The 19,672-nt window shown below is 36.6% G+C and overlaps 1 protein-coding gene across 6 annotated transcripts in view; it reads left to right on the top strand.

The window, feature by feature from the left end:
- C31H8orf34 (chromosome 31 C8orf34 homolog) overlaps nt 1–19,672 on the top strand; it is a 392,833-nt gene that overhangs the window by 176,772 nt on the left and 196,389 nt on the right. Inside the window, exon 8 of one of the 6 annotated variants that reach the window (XM_087420476.1) lies at nt 3,496–3,912. The exons of the other annotated variants lie outside the window; for them this stretch is intronic. Coding sequence (XP_087276602.1) covers nt 3,496–3,644 — 149 coding nt within the window. The 3' untranslated portion in view covers nt 3,645–3,912. Of the gene's footprint in view, nt 1–3,495; nt 3,913–19,672 lie in introns of those variants that run through there. 6 annotated transcript variants of the gene reach the window in all.

Here is a 19,672-nt window from a genome sequence, read left to right as displayed (position 1 = left end):
TTGGACATTCTACTTACATTCTTTAAAATTTTTAGTGTACGCTTTTGACATAACAAAGTCCAAGTGTAATCAGCATCTCCAGCCTTCTCCTTAGCAAAACTAAAATTTTAGAACACTCTTCTACTATTAATTTTGTATCTCCATATTTCCATTTTATTGTTTTCTAGGATTTTAGTTCTACCTTCTGTTTAAACTTCCCAAGTACATCAATATTTGCTTTGATACTCAGTGCTTCTTAGATATAAATTTGTATATCAAAAATTTGAGATATTAGATTTGCCAACATATTTTCTATCCTCTTTGCTCATCTTTGCTTCTTCCTTCTGGATTCAATTTCTTTATTTCTGAAGAAGATCCTTTAATAGTTCTTTCCCTCAGGGTTTTCCTTACTGCATGCTCACTCTTAAATGATAGTTCAGTTGGGCGTAGACTTCTAGGATGATGGTCATTTCTTATCAGATTTTGAAGACATTACTTTGAAGAAGTCAATTTGTCTTTTCTTTTTTTTTTTTTTTGTGAGGAAGATCAGCCCTGAGCTAACATCCGTGCTAATCTTCCTCTTTTTTTTGCTGAGGAAGACCGGCTCTGAGCTAACATCCATTGCCAATCCTCCTCCTTTTTTTTCTCCAAAGCCCCAGTAGATAGTTGTATGTCATAGTTGCACATCCTTCTAGTTGCTGTATGTGGGACGCGGCCTCAGCATGGCCGGAGAAGCAGTGTGTTGGTTCATGCCCGGGATCTGAACCCAGGCCGCCAGTAGTGGAGTGCGTGCACTTAACCGCCAAGCCACCGGGCCGGCCCAGTTTTATCTTTTCTGTATGCATACTGTGTCCTTTCCATTTAGCGACTCGAGATTTTTCTCTTAAGCACATTCCATCCTCCATGTGTCTTAATCTCTGTCAAATATTTTTTAAAGTACAATGTAATCACGAAATATCCCAAACATAAAGAAAATTATAGAAAGTAATCAAACAGATCTACTATACTCATCATTAGCTTTAACAAATTTCAGCATTTTGTCATATTTACTCTAAATATTTTTTTAAGAAAGAAAAATGGCATAGATACAGCCAAATCCCCTTTCCCCATCATTCCATTTCTTCTCTCTCCTTCTATGGAGATAACTACTATGCTAAAGTTGATAACTACTATGCTAAAGTTGGTTTTTATTCTTTCATTCCATGGTTTTATACAGTAAAGATGTACTGATGTACTTATCAAAGATGTACCAATAATAATGCACATTTTCTAAAACATTTACATCTATGGTATTATATTATGCATACAATTCTGAAAGTTTCTTTTTTCGATTAATTTTATCTTTTGGAAGTGTATCCATGTTGATACATGTAGATATACTTCCTTCATTTTAGCTGCTGCTTAGCATTCTATTGTATGGATATACCCAAATGTATCTGCTTCTCTATTCAATCAGTTTCCAGATTTACACTATTACCCTTCCTGCTGCTATGAACATGCCTGTTCTATCTCCTTGGGCACCTGTGCTGGAGATTCTTTTGAGTGTACACCTGAGAGTGGCACTTCTAGGTCATGGGTGTTTGTGCATATGCAACTTTATGGATTCTGCTAAATTTTCCTCGTTTGTCTCTGAATACATGTGTGAATTTCTCTAGCATCTGAGTAATGGTTCTCAACCAGGAAGAGTGCTGCACCACCCAGGTGCATTGTTAAATGTGTGAAGGCATGTTTACTTTTCATAAGATCTGGGAGCGCTACTGGCATTTAGTGTACAGGACTGGTGATGTCAAATATCCTGTAGTGTGCAAGATCGTCTTGGTTGCGGAATAATGTTCCCACTTAAATTACCAGCCGTGTCCCTGTCAAGATACATTTCTCTAGGGTATAGCCCTAGGAGTGAAACTGCTGTTTATACAATATGGTGTAAACATCTTCAAATATGGCTCAAATTTCCATATTGAGCTCCAAAGTGATTGCATCTATTTACCCTCCTACTAGCAATTAATAACTCTTTCTGTTTTTCTACAACTTTGACTATACGTGGTATTATCAGATTTCAAAAAAATCTTTGACTATGTGAGGTGATGGATGTGTTAATTAATTTGACTGTGGTAACCATTTTACCAAGTATACATATATTAAATCATCATGTTGTATACCTTAAAAACATCATGTTATATACGACCTAAAAAAAATCTTTATCAATTTGATTATGAGACAACTCATTACTATAAAGATTTTCCTTATTTATCTCTGTTGTGTTGTGGATGATTTTTTTAGATATTGTGTCTCATTCTCTCATTCCCTTTGTAAATCTGTTCAATCTGTAGTTGTCCTTGATATTTTTACTTTCAATTATTATATTTTTCATATCTGATAATTTTCTTTGTTTTTTTATTCAGATCTGTTTGTAGACCTAATCTAATGGAAAGTGAGACCCATTTACCCTGGGCTGTGGAAGCACTCATACAAAGTGTTTTTTCATTTGCCTCTTGTAGGTCTGTTGGAGGGTTTGTCAGTTGAGTTTTTGTGTTAATTTCTCAGTCTAGGCTTTCCTCATAACTTGGACCGTGAAAATTAAGACTTTACATCACCATGTATCATAAGTTTATTTTTCTATTTCTAATGATTTCTCTTCCAACAAGAGTCACCAGTGGATGACAAGCTTCCTTGCCACTTCCGTGGCCAAGTGGAAGAACTTTTCTTGTCCCAGTTCCTGGTCACAGTTTAATGTAACTTACAGCTCTTTGGGGTTCCCAGATTTTTTCAGAAGACTCCGTTCCAGCTCCCCAATTTACGTGAGCTGAGGGCCTCGTCTCTTTTCTTCGTAAATTCCTGCCACTAGCTCAAAGGCATATCCAATCGTAGACCCCTGTAGGCTATAACGGCTTTAGTCTAGATTTTTTGTTCTAGATTTGTTCTTTATTTTTGCTACATGAAAACTTCATTTCTTTTAGAACTTATTTGAAGTAATTTTATTTTCTTATGCTTTGTCTGGCATTTCTGTATTTGGAATGGCAGAAAGCCTTTTGTGACATTCAGTTAGCCATATTGGTGGAAACTTACATTGTCTAATTTGAATGAAATCCAAATACTAGTAAAAAAAATGTGACAGAAATATATAAGGAAATACATAAAAATTATTGGCTTTAAAAACAAGTAACAAACCTTGTATGTCATCTAATCATTGGAAAAAAATTTGGTCAAAAATTGTATAAATTTATATGAGTTATAAATATATAAATAAATATATAGGTATCTATCTCTATCTCTACGTATTAAACTGAACTACTTAGGGAAACAGAACTAAGGTGGGAGGGATCTGACATTTTTCTACTTTATATATTTTCCAATTGCTTGACTTTGTACATAAGCATTTTAAACAAGAAAAAGATGCTAAAACTACTAATAATTTTAAAATGAAGTGTTCTGTAATTTCCCTTATTAGTATTTTGATAGTTACTAACAATGAAAACCCTGTAAGCCTAAAAGGCAGATTGTGACCTTGTTTCACAGACAGAGGTGTAACGGGTAAGTCAGGAGGTGTAGCCAGCCTCAGAGTGGACCCCAGGATCCAGGCACAGGAGCAGGTGGTGGAAGTGACCGAGAGCAGACAGCATCTCAGGTGCCTGCTGGAGATGAGGACGGCGGGAATCAGACCATGATCGCAACCACCCACGGGGGAAGTCAGTAACCTGTGTGTGTCCTCCCTGTTGTGTCGGCTTTGTGGCATTTTGAGTTTGTTATAGGGGGCCACAAAATTCTCGTGGATTTTAAAACATTTATAGTAATCTAGGTTGTAAGCATGATAGATACCATCCACAAATGGCATTTAAAGGTCAATTGAATTTCCCACCACAGCTAACACTGACTTCACTTCTGATAGCCATATACTACCTTCTTAAATTTTTAATTCTTATTCAATCTTCCACAAGCCATATTTGATTCATCATAAGATAAGAAATGAGAATGCTTACAATAAATTTTCTTAAACCTAAGTTTTCAAAATTTACTTTTGATTTTACTTATAGATTATTTCTACCCAAACTACAACCTACATTACTCTTATCAACAAAGACAAAATGTGTTTTATTGAATTTCAGTACATTAATAGAACCAGGGAAAGAATTCTTGCTCTCGCGACATACTGATTGAACGGTAGTTCAGACTACATTATTTCCCTGCAGGGTAAAATAAAGTTTGTTAGCTTCTGTGTTTTGTAATTAACTTGTTACCCATTTATATTTGGCATCTTACTCAGCACTTCGTTCTAGGCAAATAATTTTACACTGAAAAATCCATTAAGCTTCTCTGTGGGGGAATCATTTTCTTGAAATTTCAATTGCCTAATTAGCTGATCCTTTGGAAACTGATTCTGAGCTTGATCCCTAAAAGCTTAACCAAAATGTTTCTACTTTTAAAATAAGCTACTTACAGATTCCTTCATAAAGATACCAGACTCTAATTACTATTAGAAAAACAATAAGGCTGCTTATCCTAGGAATTAAGTGACTCATCAAGACAAAACTGTTACTATTATACTTAGTTGGTATTTATTTGCAGTATGCCCACCCAGATCTTGCAAGTGAGTAGAAACCCCCCCCACCTTGCATGTGGGTTATCAGAGTGTGTTTCCTTACAAACTGTCTTGCCATAAAACAGCATGTAACAAAAAGTGTAACTTTATCAAATCAACTTTCTACACCAATCAGAAATAAATGTACTTCCCAAAGAGTGAGAGGCATTGTTATTCAGGGAATATTGTGATTTTCATTATGGTTTTACTTAATATTCAATCTGCAATAACAGGGATATTTTCCTATGTGTCATTTTATTCTAATAGATATGAGTGATGGAGCCTTTCCAGACCAGGTGCTCATAGCATCAACATAATAATGGGCGGCATGGCTGTTGGCAGTCAAAGATGAGAGGCTAAGAATTAACAGATGTGAGTTTAGTAATAAAATGTTTTCAAATGTTCTCTGCCTTGATTTTTGGCTACTTGAATAAAATGCCCTTATATCTTGAGAAAGAAAAAAATGGAAATTTCCGCTTAAAATACGAATAGATGGCCTGTGGTTCAGAAGTTGCTTCTTTATGAATCTAGTTCTCATCTACTAGTCCTCATTTCTGACTTCTGAGATTTTTATAGATGAAAGTTATAGGAGTACAGATAAACATTATACAATAACTCTCAGCATTTTTATTCTGAGTCAACACAAAGCAAAATAAAGTTGTCCATTATTCAGCAAACGTAGTTGTGTAGACACCTAATTTAAGAATAAAGTTAGAAGTATTTATTATTCACTTCATTTTGGGCTTTAAGTCTAATCTTTATGACTAACCTGAAATACAAAAAACAAAAAATTTGCCAGTCTTAAAAATTTTGGATAACGTATGTTGCTATAAGATTTTTAAAAATTAATAAAATGTATCTCTCATAATAAATTAAGTTTTTTTCACCAAACAAACAGAAAAGAAGATTCCTAACTATGTAGTTTCTTTTTTCCTCCTCATAGAATGTACCAATGTGGGAAATTTAATTATTTGAAAATGTTTCATAATTGTTGGAAATGTGGTAGGGGAAGGATGGAGAGAGAGAGAGTGAGTGATCACAGGAGCATAGTAAATAATTTTCGATCTTCTAGGGAGAAAAATTGTTAGACATAAAAATAGGCTAATTCTCTTTGTGATTATAGCAGGATAACAATGCCAATAGAGGTTTAGGATTCTATTTCCAATTAGCTGTTTAGGTCATTGATTATGCCATGCCCTGTGCTAGGTACTGAAAACACAGAGCCAAATGAAATACACTCCCTGCGCAAACATAAGAGTAGAGAAAAAGACCAAAAAAAAAAAAAAAAAGATACAAACTCATATGAAATATACAATATCAGAAATATGTATAAGATATGATTCAGGGGAGTGGATGACTGATTCTGTTATTGGGAGAATCAGGAAAGTCTTCGCAGAAGTGACAGGTTGTCAGGATTTTGAGTGATGAAGGTGGGTTTTCTTATAAGAAGATTGGGCGGGGGAGGGTTCACCAATAAGAATGAACACTAAATGCTGGTTTAAAAGTAGTGGTGTATAAAACAAGAACAGATCATATTTGCATTTTTGAAGTTATTCTGTTGGTTGTGGGAATTATTTGATCAAAGAGAGTTATCCCTGGATTTGGAGACCAGAGGTAACTGATTGAAAGAATCCAGATGAGAGATGATAGTTGTACTAGGGAGGTGAGGGAGATAGAACAGTCTAAAATGATTTCCATGTGTCTGGCCTGAGCGAATGTTGGTGTCACCAACCTAGAAAAGAAATATAGGAAAAATAATTAATTTTTAGTCTTGGAATGAAAAATAATTTCATGCTAAAACAAGTTTTAAAGTGTTTTTTTGACATACTCTGTAAATTATAAGCCATGCTGGTAAGTCTATAAGCTAAGGGTGGGGTTGATGAAGAAGATAGGATAAGATAGGATAAGAAATTTAGTTTGGCAAATTAAAACTGCTTAGACAGAGTTTTAAAATAAAAATAGGAGGGATGCTAATGAAAACTTGAGAAATGGCGACATTAGAAATACGGCAAATAATCATTTTTCTTAAGTTGTCATAAGTGACCTGTCTTAATACAGAAGAATCATGTACATGAAAAAATCATCTGGATTTGTTTTTTATCACACACATCTACAAACATCTCAGCTTAAAAAATTAAAACCCAACATGGTTTAGGTATGAAATTAAACACACAGCCAGGAACGTCAAAGAGTTAAGAAAGTAGTAGGATAGGTGAATAGTTAAAACATACTGAGTGATACATGCTATGGTGTAGGAAGAAGGTGATGCTTTGGGAACATATGGATGAGCTCCACCTGAATGGAAGAGAGTGGAGTTGGAAGAGAAGGATTCATGGAGCTGCTGATGGCACGGAGTCCTTGAAAATCAAGTAGGTACAGAGAGGAAAATTAGGTTTTAGATGAGGACGACAGAGAGCACGGAAGTATGCATGCTTGGCGGTTCACGAGGCAGGAGGCAGATCATTGAAAGCCATGAAGTGGACAAACTGGCCGAAGTCAGATAATGGAGGGCTTTGTGTTTCCTTAAATGGTTTGGATTTTCTCCTGAAGTCAGTGGAAAATTATGGAATGGTATAAGCAATAAAGTCACATGATTACGTGTATATATTTTTATGAAACTTTATTCTAGTGGCAGTCTGGAACATGTATTGGAAAGCATTATGACCAGAGGTAGAGAGAAGCACACACACGTACATGTATATAGAGAAATATTTCACATGTACACCATGGGGGAAACAGGAACTTTAATTTCTGACCTCTTCTTGTGTAGTTTTGTATCAAAAAAATAGCAATAAATTTTATAGTCACACCTTCTGAATATTTTACTTTTAAGTATTTGCCTTTCACTCTCTTCTGCTGTTTCCCAATTTGCTCTGAGACCAAGACCTAAATTAATCACAACAGATTTACCTTCATTTGACTATTTGGTAGGGTGAGAGCATAATATAAAGTGAATTTGGTACTCAGGAAACCTGTTCTCTCGTGTGACTTTTCAGCATGTTTTAGCTGCTCTTTTAAGTCAATAAAGGGATTTGTTTTCATTCAACATTCAATAAGTCATTTCTGCAGTCTCACTCTGTAGCAGACGTTGTGCTAGGCACCGTTTATCAACCACTGAGCCTCTGATAACTCAGAACTTGGAAGGAAATTGTATACAGTTCCAACAGTCATAGTTGTTTGAAACAGTGGTGGGAGAAAATAGCATGATTTATCCTAAAGCTCCTAGGGATGCACGTGTGCAGCTTCTTGTAGAAGGCTTTATTACTTGGAGGTGGAGGAAGGCAGCGGAAAGCATTTGGGGCAAAATACCTTGCTGCATGATTATATTGTGTAACTTATTTATTCATGTGTATATGTACGCGTCTCCCATCAGATTGGGAGCTCCTTCAGAGAGAAGACTTCATCTTGCAGCTTTTACCCCCAGTAATTTAGCATGCCATCTGAGACATTGCTGGCATTCCTAATACTTGTCAAATGTTGACACGTTCATCTTTCCTTAAGGAATTAAGATTTCTATTCGTACCCTAACCTTGATAGTTATGCATAATTGCTGGGCCTGTATCCAAAACCACGCTTTGTAGCATATCACTGTAATTTTTAGAAAATAATTTCGTAAATGGCACAATCCATTTTTGTTCCAGGTTACTGTATTAACAAAGTGATGCCTTTCAAAGATGTGTAAAACTGTTTTTTTTTTTGGGGGGGGGGGGTGGCGTTAGCTTATACAGCATGTCCAGTATCCATCTCAGTCTCCCAGGACTGTTTGACCCATTCTAACACCATTAACCCCCAATACCACTAACACTACCACATCATCAATACTGCCGTTAATTAACAAGGTTACAGAGAAATGATCTAACCTGGTTACATAGCCAGGAAAATGATTATAAAACAAGAAACTTAATTAAGGTACTGATTTCTTACTCAAAGTAAAGAACTATGTACACATGTATGAAGTGAGTCCTAGGGCCATAGCTCCCTTGAAAAGCTATTCTTTCAGATTTTATGGTTGTGGCATCTCTATATATTCCCGGCTCTATTTAGAGAGGAGGGATGGAAACTGAGTCAGGACAATAAAAGCATTAAAGAATTGCTATGTATATTGGAGCCATAATAAGAAACGGTCATGTCAGTGACCTTAACAAAAGCTTGTGGAAGTTTAAAATAAAAACATAACTTTTAAAGAGTTTTTAAAAAGTGTTTTCTTTTTCCCCAAATAGAGTGACCCCCAGATCCCAGTGCCACAAAGAGAGAAGGAGGGCTCAAATCAAAGCCAACTAGGAGATTTTTGGAGGGCTCTTGTTACAAGCTTGGGATTATCTGCTTGAAAGAGCCAGAATTAAAAAAAAAAAAGGACATAACTCCATCAACGCTCAGTATGTGCCTGAGGTTGTATTATGTTGCATTGATACTTAAATAAAACAAAGTTTCTATCCTTAAAACTTTTGCTGATTAGTGAGGAAATGTAATTGAATAACTACATTGTCTGGTAAGTGATATAACAGAAGCACATACAACTTTCTAGGGGAAATTCAAGAAGGAGCAAATAACATTGACTAAAACAAACTCAAACAGGCATGTAGAGGCAGGGGAATTACTAAACACGATTTTGTGTCAGAAAATCTGCAGGGACTTTCCCACAATATTTGGTATTGACTAGATAAGATAAAAGGATATGTCAAAAAAAAAATACCTGTACTTTGTTTATTTAAATTTCAAAATAAAAATTGCTATGTTATGTAACTGCAAAGTCTGCATATCCTTAACTAGATTAATAGTTAATGGTTTCTTGGTAAGGAAACATTTTTATGCCCCGCGTTTTGTTAGTGTGATAAAAATGCTGTGTATATCTTTTTATTTCTGAAGTTTTTTTTTATTTTACAAATGAACAAAAACCCCAGTTTTCATGTACTTTGCAAAATGGCATTTGCAGACAATGTATTTCTCTTTAAAAAATGACTATATAATTTTAAAAGAACAAAAGTGAAATAAAATATAGTTGATTGTTATAACTTCAGTCTATTGAAAAGATGATATTTTGATTACATATGTTTTCACCTTTTCTCTCTGGAATGCTACATTTGAAATCAGAAGAGATTCCAAAAGGGGCTGTAGAAACTGCTGACTCAGGATTCACCCTGGGAAGTGTAACATGTTTATAAAGTAAGAACTCCTCTATTTTTACATATTTGTCAGGTTAGTCCCAAATGTGGAAATGGGCGTAGACTAGAAATAGAGCATGAGAAGAGGGGAGTCCTAAGCTTGGAGCCAGTGGGCTGATTGACAGCTCTGCCCTTGACTTGGGTCCCCTGGACCTTAGACAAGTCATCTCATCCCGTGGGCTCCGGTTTCTTTCTCAGTAGAGTGAGGGAATGGGATTAGGGGTCCCTAAGGTTCTTTCCTAATAGAGAGAGAGATTGTTATCTGAGAAGAATTAGTACCGGACAAAGATCACTTAAAATGAATTCATTTAAAATGGGGTGCACAATTTCATAGTTAATGTTGGAGAAAAGTTTGACTAGAATGTTTCCTAAAAAAGTAAACTAACAGTTATTTTTAAAATTATGTTATATTTTACTTATAAAATTTAGGTTCCTCTTCCACTATGTACTCATTTTTAAAATAGTGAATGAGTTGTGTTGACTTTTTCAGTATGATCCCTGTAGAATAATAATAGTCACTGTAGCCTAATACCACAGCCTTCCTCCACGTTTAACTTTCCAGCGCTTTCATAGAAATGGTCAGTTCTGCAAAATTATTTGAAGGCTTCAATAATTTTTCCAAGGTTCTCTCTCAGTCTCTTAATATTCCAGTACACCTCTTTGGAAGCCCCTATGATATCATTCCTGTTTTCCAGTGGTTAGCTGCTCCGGCTCAACCCAATCCCCATTTCTCAGTGACTAAGAAAGGACTCCAAGTGTTTAGTCCACTTTCAGTGCTTCACATTATCCTTTATCTTTTTCAAGATTTTCAATTTGCATTTAGTCACTGCATTGCCATGTTCCAGCAAGACTGACCGTGGTTAAAGAGAAGGGAGAATAAGGTTAAAAGGGATTTTCCCATGGGGAGTGATTTGCATATGTAGTCACATCATTGGCAATATTTTTGAGTTACTTATATATTTGTTTCTCTCTTCAGCCCTGAAATGCATGGACTGATATACGGAAGAGTTGGGTAGTGCATCCTTCTCATATAACCTTCTTTGATCCTGATCCTCGTGTGGCTAGGGGCAGGAGTCTTATCCCAGACCAAGCTGCTGCTTTTTGGAATATTTTTTATCAGAGCAAGGCACAGGTCCGGGGTGGCAGCTCCTTCCAACCGCCTCACTTGTCTTTTCTTCTGAGACCTGCATCTCTCCGGGGTCCACCATGCTGGTTTGTAATCTGTAGCCACCAAAAGGCAGAGAGGGTGAGAGAGAGGCAATATTAGGTGGAGGCAAAGCAGAAGAAAACAGAGGTTTGTTGGTGGAAGAAAATTCCATGGAAGTTACAAAATATAAGCCAAGTGTTTGGATTTAATGGACTCTGAAGGGTTAGGTTGTTCTTCTGGAGAGAGAGAGGGAGAAAGAGAAGAAGAGAGAGGAGGTGTAGGAGGGGTGGAGAGGGAAGGAGGGAGAGAAACTTAGAGAGGTTGAGACTGAGACTTATAGATTTTAGTAGGTACATTGAAAACCAAATGTCCCGAGGAACAGAAGAGTGTGTTGTCTCTCTGTCCACCACTGGAGGAGGAAGCTGACTGCTCTGCACATGCTCTTGGAGCAGGGTCAAAGGCAGGGTGCCTGGCGTTTCCAGCACAGAACCAGTCTTCTCACAAAAACGTCCTAAGTATCTTTTTCTTCCATTTGGCCCAATGGGGCCAGGGAGAACAATCACAGTGGGCTGTTCTTTGGTTTTTCTTTCCTTAATTTCTTTTCTTTGCATTTTCAGATATCTTTTTCTTTACTTTATATTACGTCTAAGCCCTTTCTATTTTGTCCTTGTCTGTCTATAGCAGCCTCATTGTTTCAATGCTTTTGGGTTATTCTAGCACTGTAGTCACGTTTTCAGAGTTGGATCTTTGCTCTCTTAAAGCATAGGCTTTGTACAGTGTAGGTCTCTCTTAGATCCAACTTGGTTAACTTACACTCCCTAAATTGTAGGAAGCAAGTCAATCCCCTAAAAGATAAACCTGCTAGCTCAATGGTTAGAGGTCAGGGTGAAGCCAAATGAATTAGTGCCCTCATTCCCCAAATAGACTCTGAACATACCTTGCAAAGCAGGACCTTCTTCAACTCTGTTTCCAAGAAAGAGAAGGAAGGAAAAAGCAGAGAGTGGTGAGGGAAAGGAAGAGAGAGAGGGAATAAGCATTTAAAGGAAAAAGTAGGAACACAGAGTACATTTCAAAAGTTAAAATAATTCTGATAGCAGAATACGTCCATCTTTTGTATTGCAAAGTCGAAGATTTTCTAACCTCAATGAAGAGCAGTGATGGACTACACAAAATTCCTCATAACATTGCTTAAACTATTATGTTAGCTGGCAGCGTGGGCTAAGATTTACTCAGATTTCATCTTACTTTAAACAGAATGTTTGAAATAAGATTTTGATAGTTTGTTATGAGATGATTTTTTAAAAATATAGCTGCATAGCTATCAAGGATTAAAAAAAAAAAAAGTATTAGTTATCCAAATGGACAATCACGTAAGAAACAGGAATAGCTTGGAAGAAGGTAAGAATTATACATGAACAGGTAAGGAGAAGTCTGCTCGTAAGCGTCTTACTCAAGACGCTGTTATTAAACATTATAACATTGTTTTTTTTAATCTGGAGTTTAATTATATTTTTTTATCTGTTAAGTATTTCAAAGACATTTACAATTTCATATCTATGGCTAGTTATTTGTAAAGCTATGCTTTTAATTTTGTATGTAATTATATCAAATACTATTTATTCCTGTTTTGTGAAGTATTAGTTTACTGAACTTTAGTTAGTAGTAAGACTCTACTAAATATTTAACATAAATATTGTTAGAGGAGACTTTAAGGTTAAAGGTTAGAATAGGCTTTGGGTTTTAATATTGACTCTTGTCACTCTAGTTGTGTGATACTAGGAAATTTAATAGGCTCTTTAAGATTTGATTATTAATCTGTTAATTACTTTATGGAGCAACTGAAACAATGTGTTTACATTTCACAGTGTCTACCACAAAGTAGATGATTAACATATGGTAATTTAAATTATAACTAGATCAGTAGATTTTATAAAGGGCCAAATTTTTCATATTCCTTTGTAGAAAAATCTTTGTATAAGAAATTCTAACAATATAAAGCTTCTTAAAATAGAAACAGATAATATTTTTAACATTGAACATGGTAAAAACGATTCTGTCTTGAAGGTTGAGAATAGGGGTTAGAAAACATTTCTGTAAAGGGCCAGATAATAAATATTTTAGGCTTTGTAGGCCATGCAGCTTCTCTTACACTATACAACTCTGCCATTATGTCGTGAAATCAGTCATAAGTAATAGGTAAACAAATGGGCATGACTGTGTGCCAATAAAACTTTATTTACAAAAACAGGCAGTGGGTCAGATTTGGTCTATGGGCTTTGATTTGTCAACTTCTCTTGTAGACTGTCTTCTTTCCCTTCCCTTTGTCCACTTATCTTTCCCCCCCAAAATAACCACCTGGTTCATTGGCTCTTAGAAATAAGGTATAGGTTTCTATGCCAAGATCTTCAATCTTCACATACTTACCCTTACAAAGAAAAGATAATTTGGAATTAACCTTGTGTCACTTAGAGTTTGCTCTGAGAAACAAAAACTCTAAGAGTGACACAGAGTAAGGGATTTACTGTAGGATTTGACCACACACATGGTGGGAGCTGGTTAAATATCTACGCGAGGCTGTTGCTTCTATGTCTGGTGTTGGAATGAAGTCAGCTGAGCAGCAAGTGAGGAGGAAATACAGGCATGAAGTAGGAGAGAGCAAAGAAAAACCAGAACCCACGAGGACCAAGTGTAACCCACGTCCGCCCCTCCCTACCTCTCGGCCTCCAACTTCGGTGATGTAGGTGACCCCCAGAAGAAGCACGCCCTTCTCCATGGAGCTGCACATACTCCTGGCCTGGGGGTCACAGACACCAAGGCAGACAGCCGGCAGGAGCTGGAGTGCTGCAGGTCCGGCTGCTCCCAAGACAACTGCCCCTGAGTTTGCTCTGCCCGTCCTGCCTCAACATGGCTACTGCTTCACTTCCTTTTTCTAAATCTCCTGAGGGTTCTTAACCCTGAGCTCTCCAGGACAGAATACTCCAAACTTTGTGCCAAATTTGAGTATCATCTGCCAAGGAATTCAGAGGACAATGTCAGTCAGTGTCATTAAAGTTTAAACATGCTACCCTTACTTCAGCATTTAAAATGGCCTTGAGGACAAACACTATGGCTTTAGTATTTTAGAAGCTGCCTCTGCAGAGCACAGACATTCCCTCTGTACTTACAACCTGTCTATCTGAATAATTGAATAAACTTCAAGAAAAGGTGAGGTGTGATCATCAATTACGCTAGAGCGCCAGAGCTTCTGTTCAGCATGCTCTTTGATTTCAGTCTTACCTAGACTGAGTCTCTTTTTATTGCTCATTCCCTCCTGTTCCATTCTCTCGTATTTTCTGTTAGCCTCAAAATAATTGCCTTGAAGCCCACATTTTTTCTATATTTAAGACAATTTTCTCTCTTCCACATATCAGGACCATTACTAGAAGGCAAACCTGAACATCACTTGAGCAAAGAGTCACTAACCAGTGGATAAATTCTGAAGCTGAATCTGGCTTAAGAACATTTAAGCAAATTTTGGGATGATCTTCATGGTTTACGTTAGTTTTCTTATATATATTTTGTGCACCTACTGTCCTGCTCATCCTTAGAAAGCTTCCCACCAAACACATTTCCTAACAGTATCATCAGGAATCTAGTGAATGTCCAATCATGCTCAACCATGGAAACAATAATAGGAGACTCATGTCCCACCTAGATAGAGCAATGCAGTGATGTCAGGTCTCAGCAACATAGCCTTAGTGCTCTCCTGTAGTGAGGAGGGCAATCCTCGTGCTAAAAAATGCAAACCAACCTCACTGTGAATGTTTGTGAAGCTTCCAATATTAATTTCAGTTCCCTTATCTAACTTATACACAGCTTGAAATATACCTTCAACTACTGTCTGTGGCACAAAGTTTTCCCCTGCTAAGCATAAGCCATGTAAAATAAGTCATTAACCCCTTGCTACTCAAAGAATACTCCTGAACCAGCAGCATAAGCATCACCTGGAAGCTTGCAAGCAATTCAGAATCTCTGTCCCAAACCCAGAGCCGCTGTATCATAATCTACATTTTAACAAGACCCCGTGTCACATATGTACAACTTGAGGTATGAGATGCACTGACTTAACTCTCAGAGTCTTCTCATTAAATTGGAAGCTATAATATGATACTTACACAAATGGTAAAAAGGATTAAATGAGATTGTGTATGCTTAGTGTCAGGCACAGAAGCCTGAGGCAAAAGGAGTTTATTGAAGAGAATGGAATGGGTACTTGTGTTGGTCTCTGACTGATCTTGAAGGATGATGGAAGAGGCTTTGACTATTCAAGGGAATCATTGGGAAATGGCACTATTCCTCAGAAAAGAGCAAGGCTCTACAGGAAGGAACTTGTCCACCTTTGGGAATTAAGCATTGAAGCATATATGTAGTCAACCTCAGTGATCTCAAGAAAGCTATTCCAATGAGACCTCTCCTCCCTGTACAGGAGTGCCCTGTGCCTCTGGCTAGATCTAGATTCATTTAGTCACAGGGCCACATTTATTTGTTGGTATGTCTCTGTCCCACATAATGAGGCGTTTTTTTAAAACTTTGCTTAATTTGTTCATAAGTAAATCCCCAGAAGGGAATTAACCTTTGGGACATTTGTAGTTGAGATAGACTGTAGGCAGTCTTCTACCCCTGAACTTGAAGACAACTGTGGCAGTGGATACAATGTCAAGTCCATCAGGAACTATCCATCATGCCTTTCATCTCAAAATAGGTATGGAGCACTCATGGCCTGTAGATGCTTTCAAAATTATTCTTAATCCTACTATGCTTATTGTGCTGGTAGTTGAGCTTAATCTAGGCAGATTCCCATATGCCTGTGAATAGTATAAAAAAGAGAAAAGGAAAAATTCTTTCCATGTGCAAGCTGATCTATTATGTCTGATAAATAGCACTTATAGTAGGAAAAAGCATAGAGAAATAGGCTTTTTATATTCTAATGCCAAGGATAGCTAGGTATTCACTTATATTGCTCACATAGATTTCAGTATATGAACATATTAACTGGGCCTTCTATCAGCTATGAAAAGCAAACATGTGGATTTTTAAACAATAAGTATATATATAAAATTATATATTTAATTATATAATTAAATATATAATTTTATATATATAATATTTCAAACAATTTGTTAAACAATACTTTTCAATGAATTTGATCATTAGCCTTCCCAAATGAGATCATTTGTCAGCTTTGATGTTTTCTCCTTGAAGACATCATTAAAACTGTATACTAGCTGTGTATCTTACACTAACCATCTGACACTTTCACACCATAAATACATAAGGATTTTTGTAATAGTGTTGTGCTGTTGTTGTAATCACTATTTCCAGAATATGTAAGTAAAAATATATTTCCAGAATACATATATATATTTATAGAATATATATTTAATATAATTTATAATATAATATAATTTCTAGTGTATATATATAATTTCCAGTAAAAACTCCATTTTATTTATCTATATCTTTAATCAGTGTGTATAGTGTTTTTGCTTCTTATCAGGTTACAGAAATATTGTGCTGCTTGAAACTATACTTAGGAGTACTCAAATGTATTTTACTCCTATTTGTGTGGATTTGATTACTACACTTTAGTGCACCATAAACAATATATTTGGGTTTTATGGCTGGTGTCTGGTTTTTGAAAGTGCTGAGCATAGCGGGATTGCACTGTCATGATCATTGCTTTGAATGTGACAGATTTTATGTGTTTCAAAACAACATGGAGAGACGTCATCATCATGGCAGAGTGAGAGGATTCATTTGGCTCAACACACCAGGATGCTGGAGAGATCCACACATCAAAACATAAGAAGCTTGGTGGATTGGAGGCCATAGAGGAGGTGAACCAGGGGAATAGCAGAGGCAGTGCCCAGGATCCTGGCCCCCTGGTGATGACAGCTGAGCCAGCCACCCCAGCCCCAGAGAATCTGCTGGGCAGCAGCAGAGGTATGTGCATGACTCTGGCCTCCCAACCACAGTGGCACCTGTGGCCACAAAAAAACAAGCAACAGTAGAGACATTGCCTCACAAACTCCCTCCCCACCTTTCTTCTCCCCCTACCATAGCAGCAGAGCTTCCGAACCAAGTAATCCCAGATGCTATGAAGGCATCAGTCATCCCTGGACCCCTGGTGGCTAACCCAGTGACCATGAAACTGGCAACAGCAAGGCATCAGTGACCTCTGGAGGTGCAGGCAGCGATGACGAGAGTACTGACAACACCCCTAATGGAGATGGTGGAGGGTGGAATGTGCCAATCCTCAAGTATAGCCAGAGACACCTCAGGTAAGAGAAACCAAAAACTAGTGCTATAGCTCCACCTTCTGAAAACCAAGTGAAAGACTGCTCATCTCCAACCAGTTGAATAATTATAATCAAAACAAACAAAGCTATACCTAAATAAGAAAAGTATTTACTATGACAAATGTACCAGCAGAGGAATAACTCATCAAGCACCAGGAAAAGCCATAGTAATATGGCATCACAAAAAGAGAATAATAATTGTCCAGAAACCAAGCATAAAGTTTTGAAAGATTATAATCTAACTGATAAAGAATTCACAATAGTTGTTATGAAGAAACTCAATAAGATATAAGAAAATTCAGAAAGTTAGTTTAATGAGCTCAGGAATAAAATTCATGAACAGAAGGAATACTTTACCAAAGAGATTGAAACTCTAAAAGAGAACCAAATAGAAATTCTGGAGGTGAAGAACTCAATATATGAGACAAAGAATGTATTAAAAAGCACTGGAAATAAAGCAGACCATACGGAAGAGAGAATTAGCAAGTTTGAAGATAGAAACCTGGAAATGATGCAGGTAGATCAGAGAACTAAGATTTTTAAAAAATGTCAAAATTCTATGAGAATTATCTGAGTCATTAGAAATAGCAACATAAGGCTAATGGGTATCCCAGAAGACGAAGAGAGAGAGAAAGGAGCAGAGAACTTATTTAATGAAAAATAGCTGAGAACTTCCCATATTTGGGGAAGGAACTGGATATACAAATCCATGAAGCTAACAGAACACCCAATTATCTCAAAACAAAAAGATCTTCTCCAAGACACATGATAAAACTGTCAAAAGCCAATGACGAAGGATATTAAAGACAGCTGGGGGAAAAAAAATAAAACCAGTAACGTAGAAGGGAATCCCAATTAGGCTATCAGCAGATTACTCAGCAGAAACTCTATAGGCCAGGAGAGAGTGGAATGATATATTCAAAATATTGAAAGATAAAAAATGTCAGCCAAGAAGACTCTATCCAGCAAAGTTATTATTCAGATATGAAGGAGAAATAAAGGCTTTTCCAGATAAACAAATGCTGAGGAGTTCATTGCCACTGGACCTGCCTTACAAGAAATGTTGAAAGGAGCTGTCCTACCTGAAACGAAGAGGCAAAGGTAAACAAAACTTTGAGCAAGGTAATAAATGGACAGACAGAATCAGAAAATTGCAACTCTATATCAGAAAAGGTTGATAAACACTTAATTATAACATAAAGATTAAAGGGAAAGGAAGCATTAAAAATGACCATAACCACTTCAATTTGGTATTGAACTTATAACATAAAAAGGGGTAATTTGTGACAACAAAAATATAGAAGGGGAAGAGGAAAAGGATGAAATCTGTATAGGCAAATAAAGGTAAGATCTATCAGCAGAAAAAGGGCTGTCTTACTTATGAGACCTTTTACACAAACCTTGTGGTAAGCAGAAAACAAAAATTTAGAGCAGAGAAATAAAACATAAGAAAAGCGGAAACTGAGAAAAACATCACAGAAAACCACCAAACTGAAGTGGCAGACAGAAATACAAGGAAAAAGAAACAAGGGAAATATAGAGCAACCAGAAAACAAAAGATAAAATGGCAATATTAAGTCCTTGTTTATCAATATTCACCCTAAATTTAAATGGATTAAATTCACCAATCAAGAGACACAGAGTGGCTGGATGAATTAATAAACGAGACCCAACAATATACTGCCACCAGGAGACCCATCTCAGCTCTAAAAACAAACATAGGCTCAAAGTGAAGGGATGGAAGATGATACGCCAAGCAAATGGCAACCAAAAGAAAGCAGGTGTAACCATACTTATATCAGACAAAATAGACTTCAAGCCAGAAAAAGGTAACAGGAAACAAAGATGGACAATATACAATGAAAAAGGGGACAATCCCTCAAGAAGACATAAGACTTATTAATATATATGCACCTAACATTGGAGCACCAAAATATATAAAGTAATTATTAACAGACCTAAAGGGAGAAATTGACAGTGACAGCAACACATTAATACTAGGGGACTTTAATACCCTACTTGCATCAATGGATCATCCAGACAGAAATTCAACAAGGAAAAATCAGCTTTAAATGAAATGTTAGCCAGATGGACTTAATAGATATACATAGAACATTCCATCCAAGAACAGCAGAATACACATTCTTATCAAGTACACATGGAATATTATCAAGCATAGACCATATGTTGGGAAACAAATCAAGTCTCATTAATTTTAAGATTGAAATCATCTCAGGCATCTTTCTGACCACAACAGTATGAAACTAGAAATCAATTACAAGAAGAAAGCTGGAAATTGTTACACATATGTGGAGACCAAACAATGTGCTACTGAACAACTATTGGCTCAACAAAGAAATCAAAGGAGAAATAAAAAAATACCTGGAAACAAATGAAAATGAAAACACAACATACCAAAATATTGGATACAGCAAAAATGGTGCTAAGAAGGAAGTTTATAGCAATAAAT

This window comes from Ceratotherium simum, chromosome 31 (assembly GCF_057802395.1).
Source record: "Ceratotherium simum simum isolate JZ-2026a chromosome 31, ASM5780239v1, whole genome shotgun sequence".
NCBI classification, from domain to species: Eukaryota; Metazoa; Chordata; class Mammalia; order Perissodactyla; family Rhinocerotidae; genus Ceratotherium; species Ceratotherium simum.
This window is presented reverse-complemented; position numbering and strand designations above follow the sequence as displayed.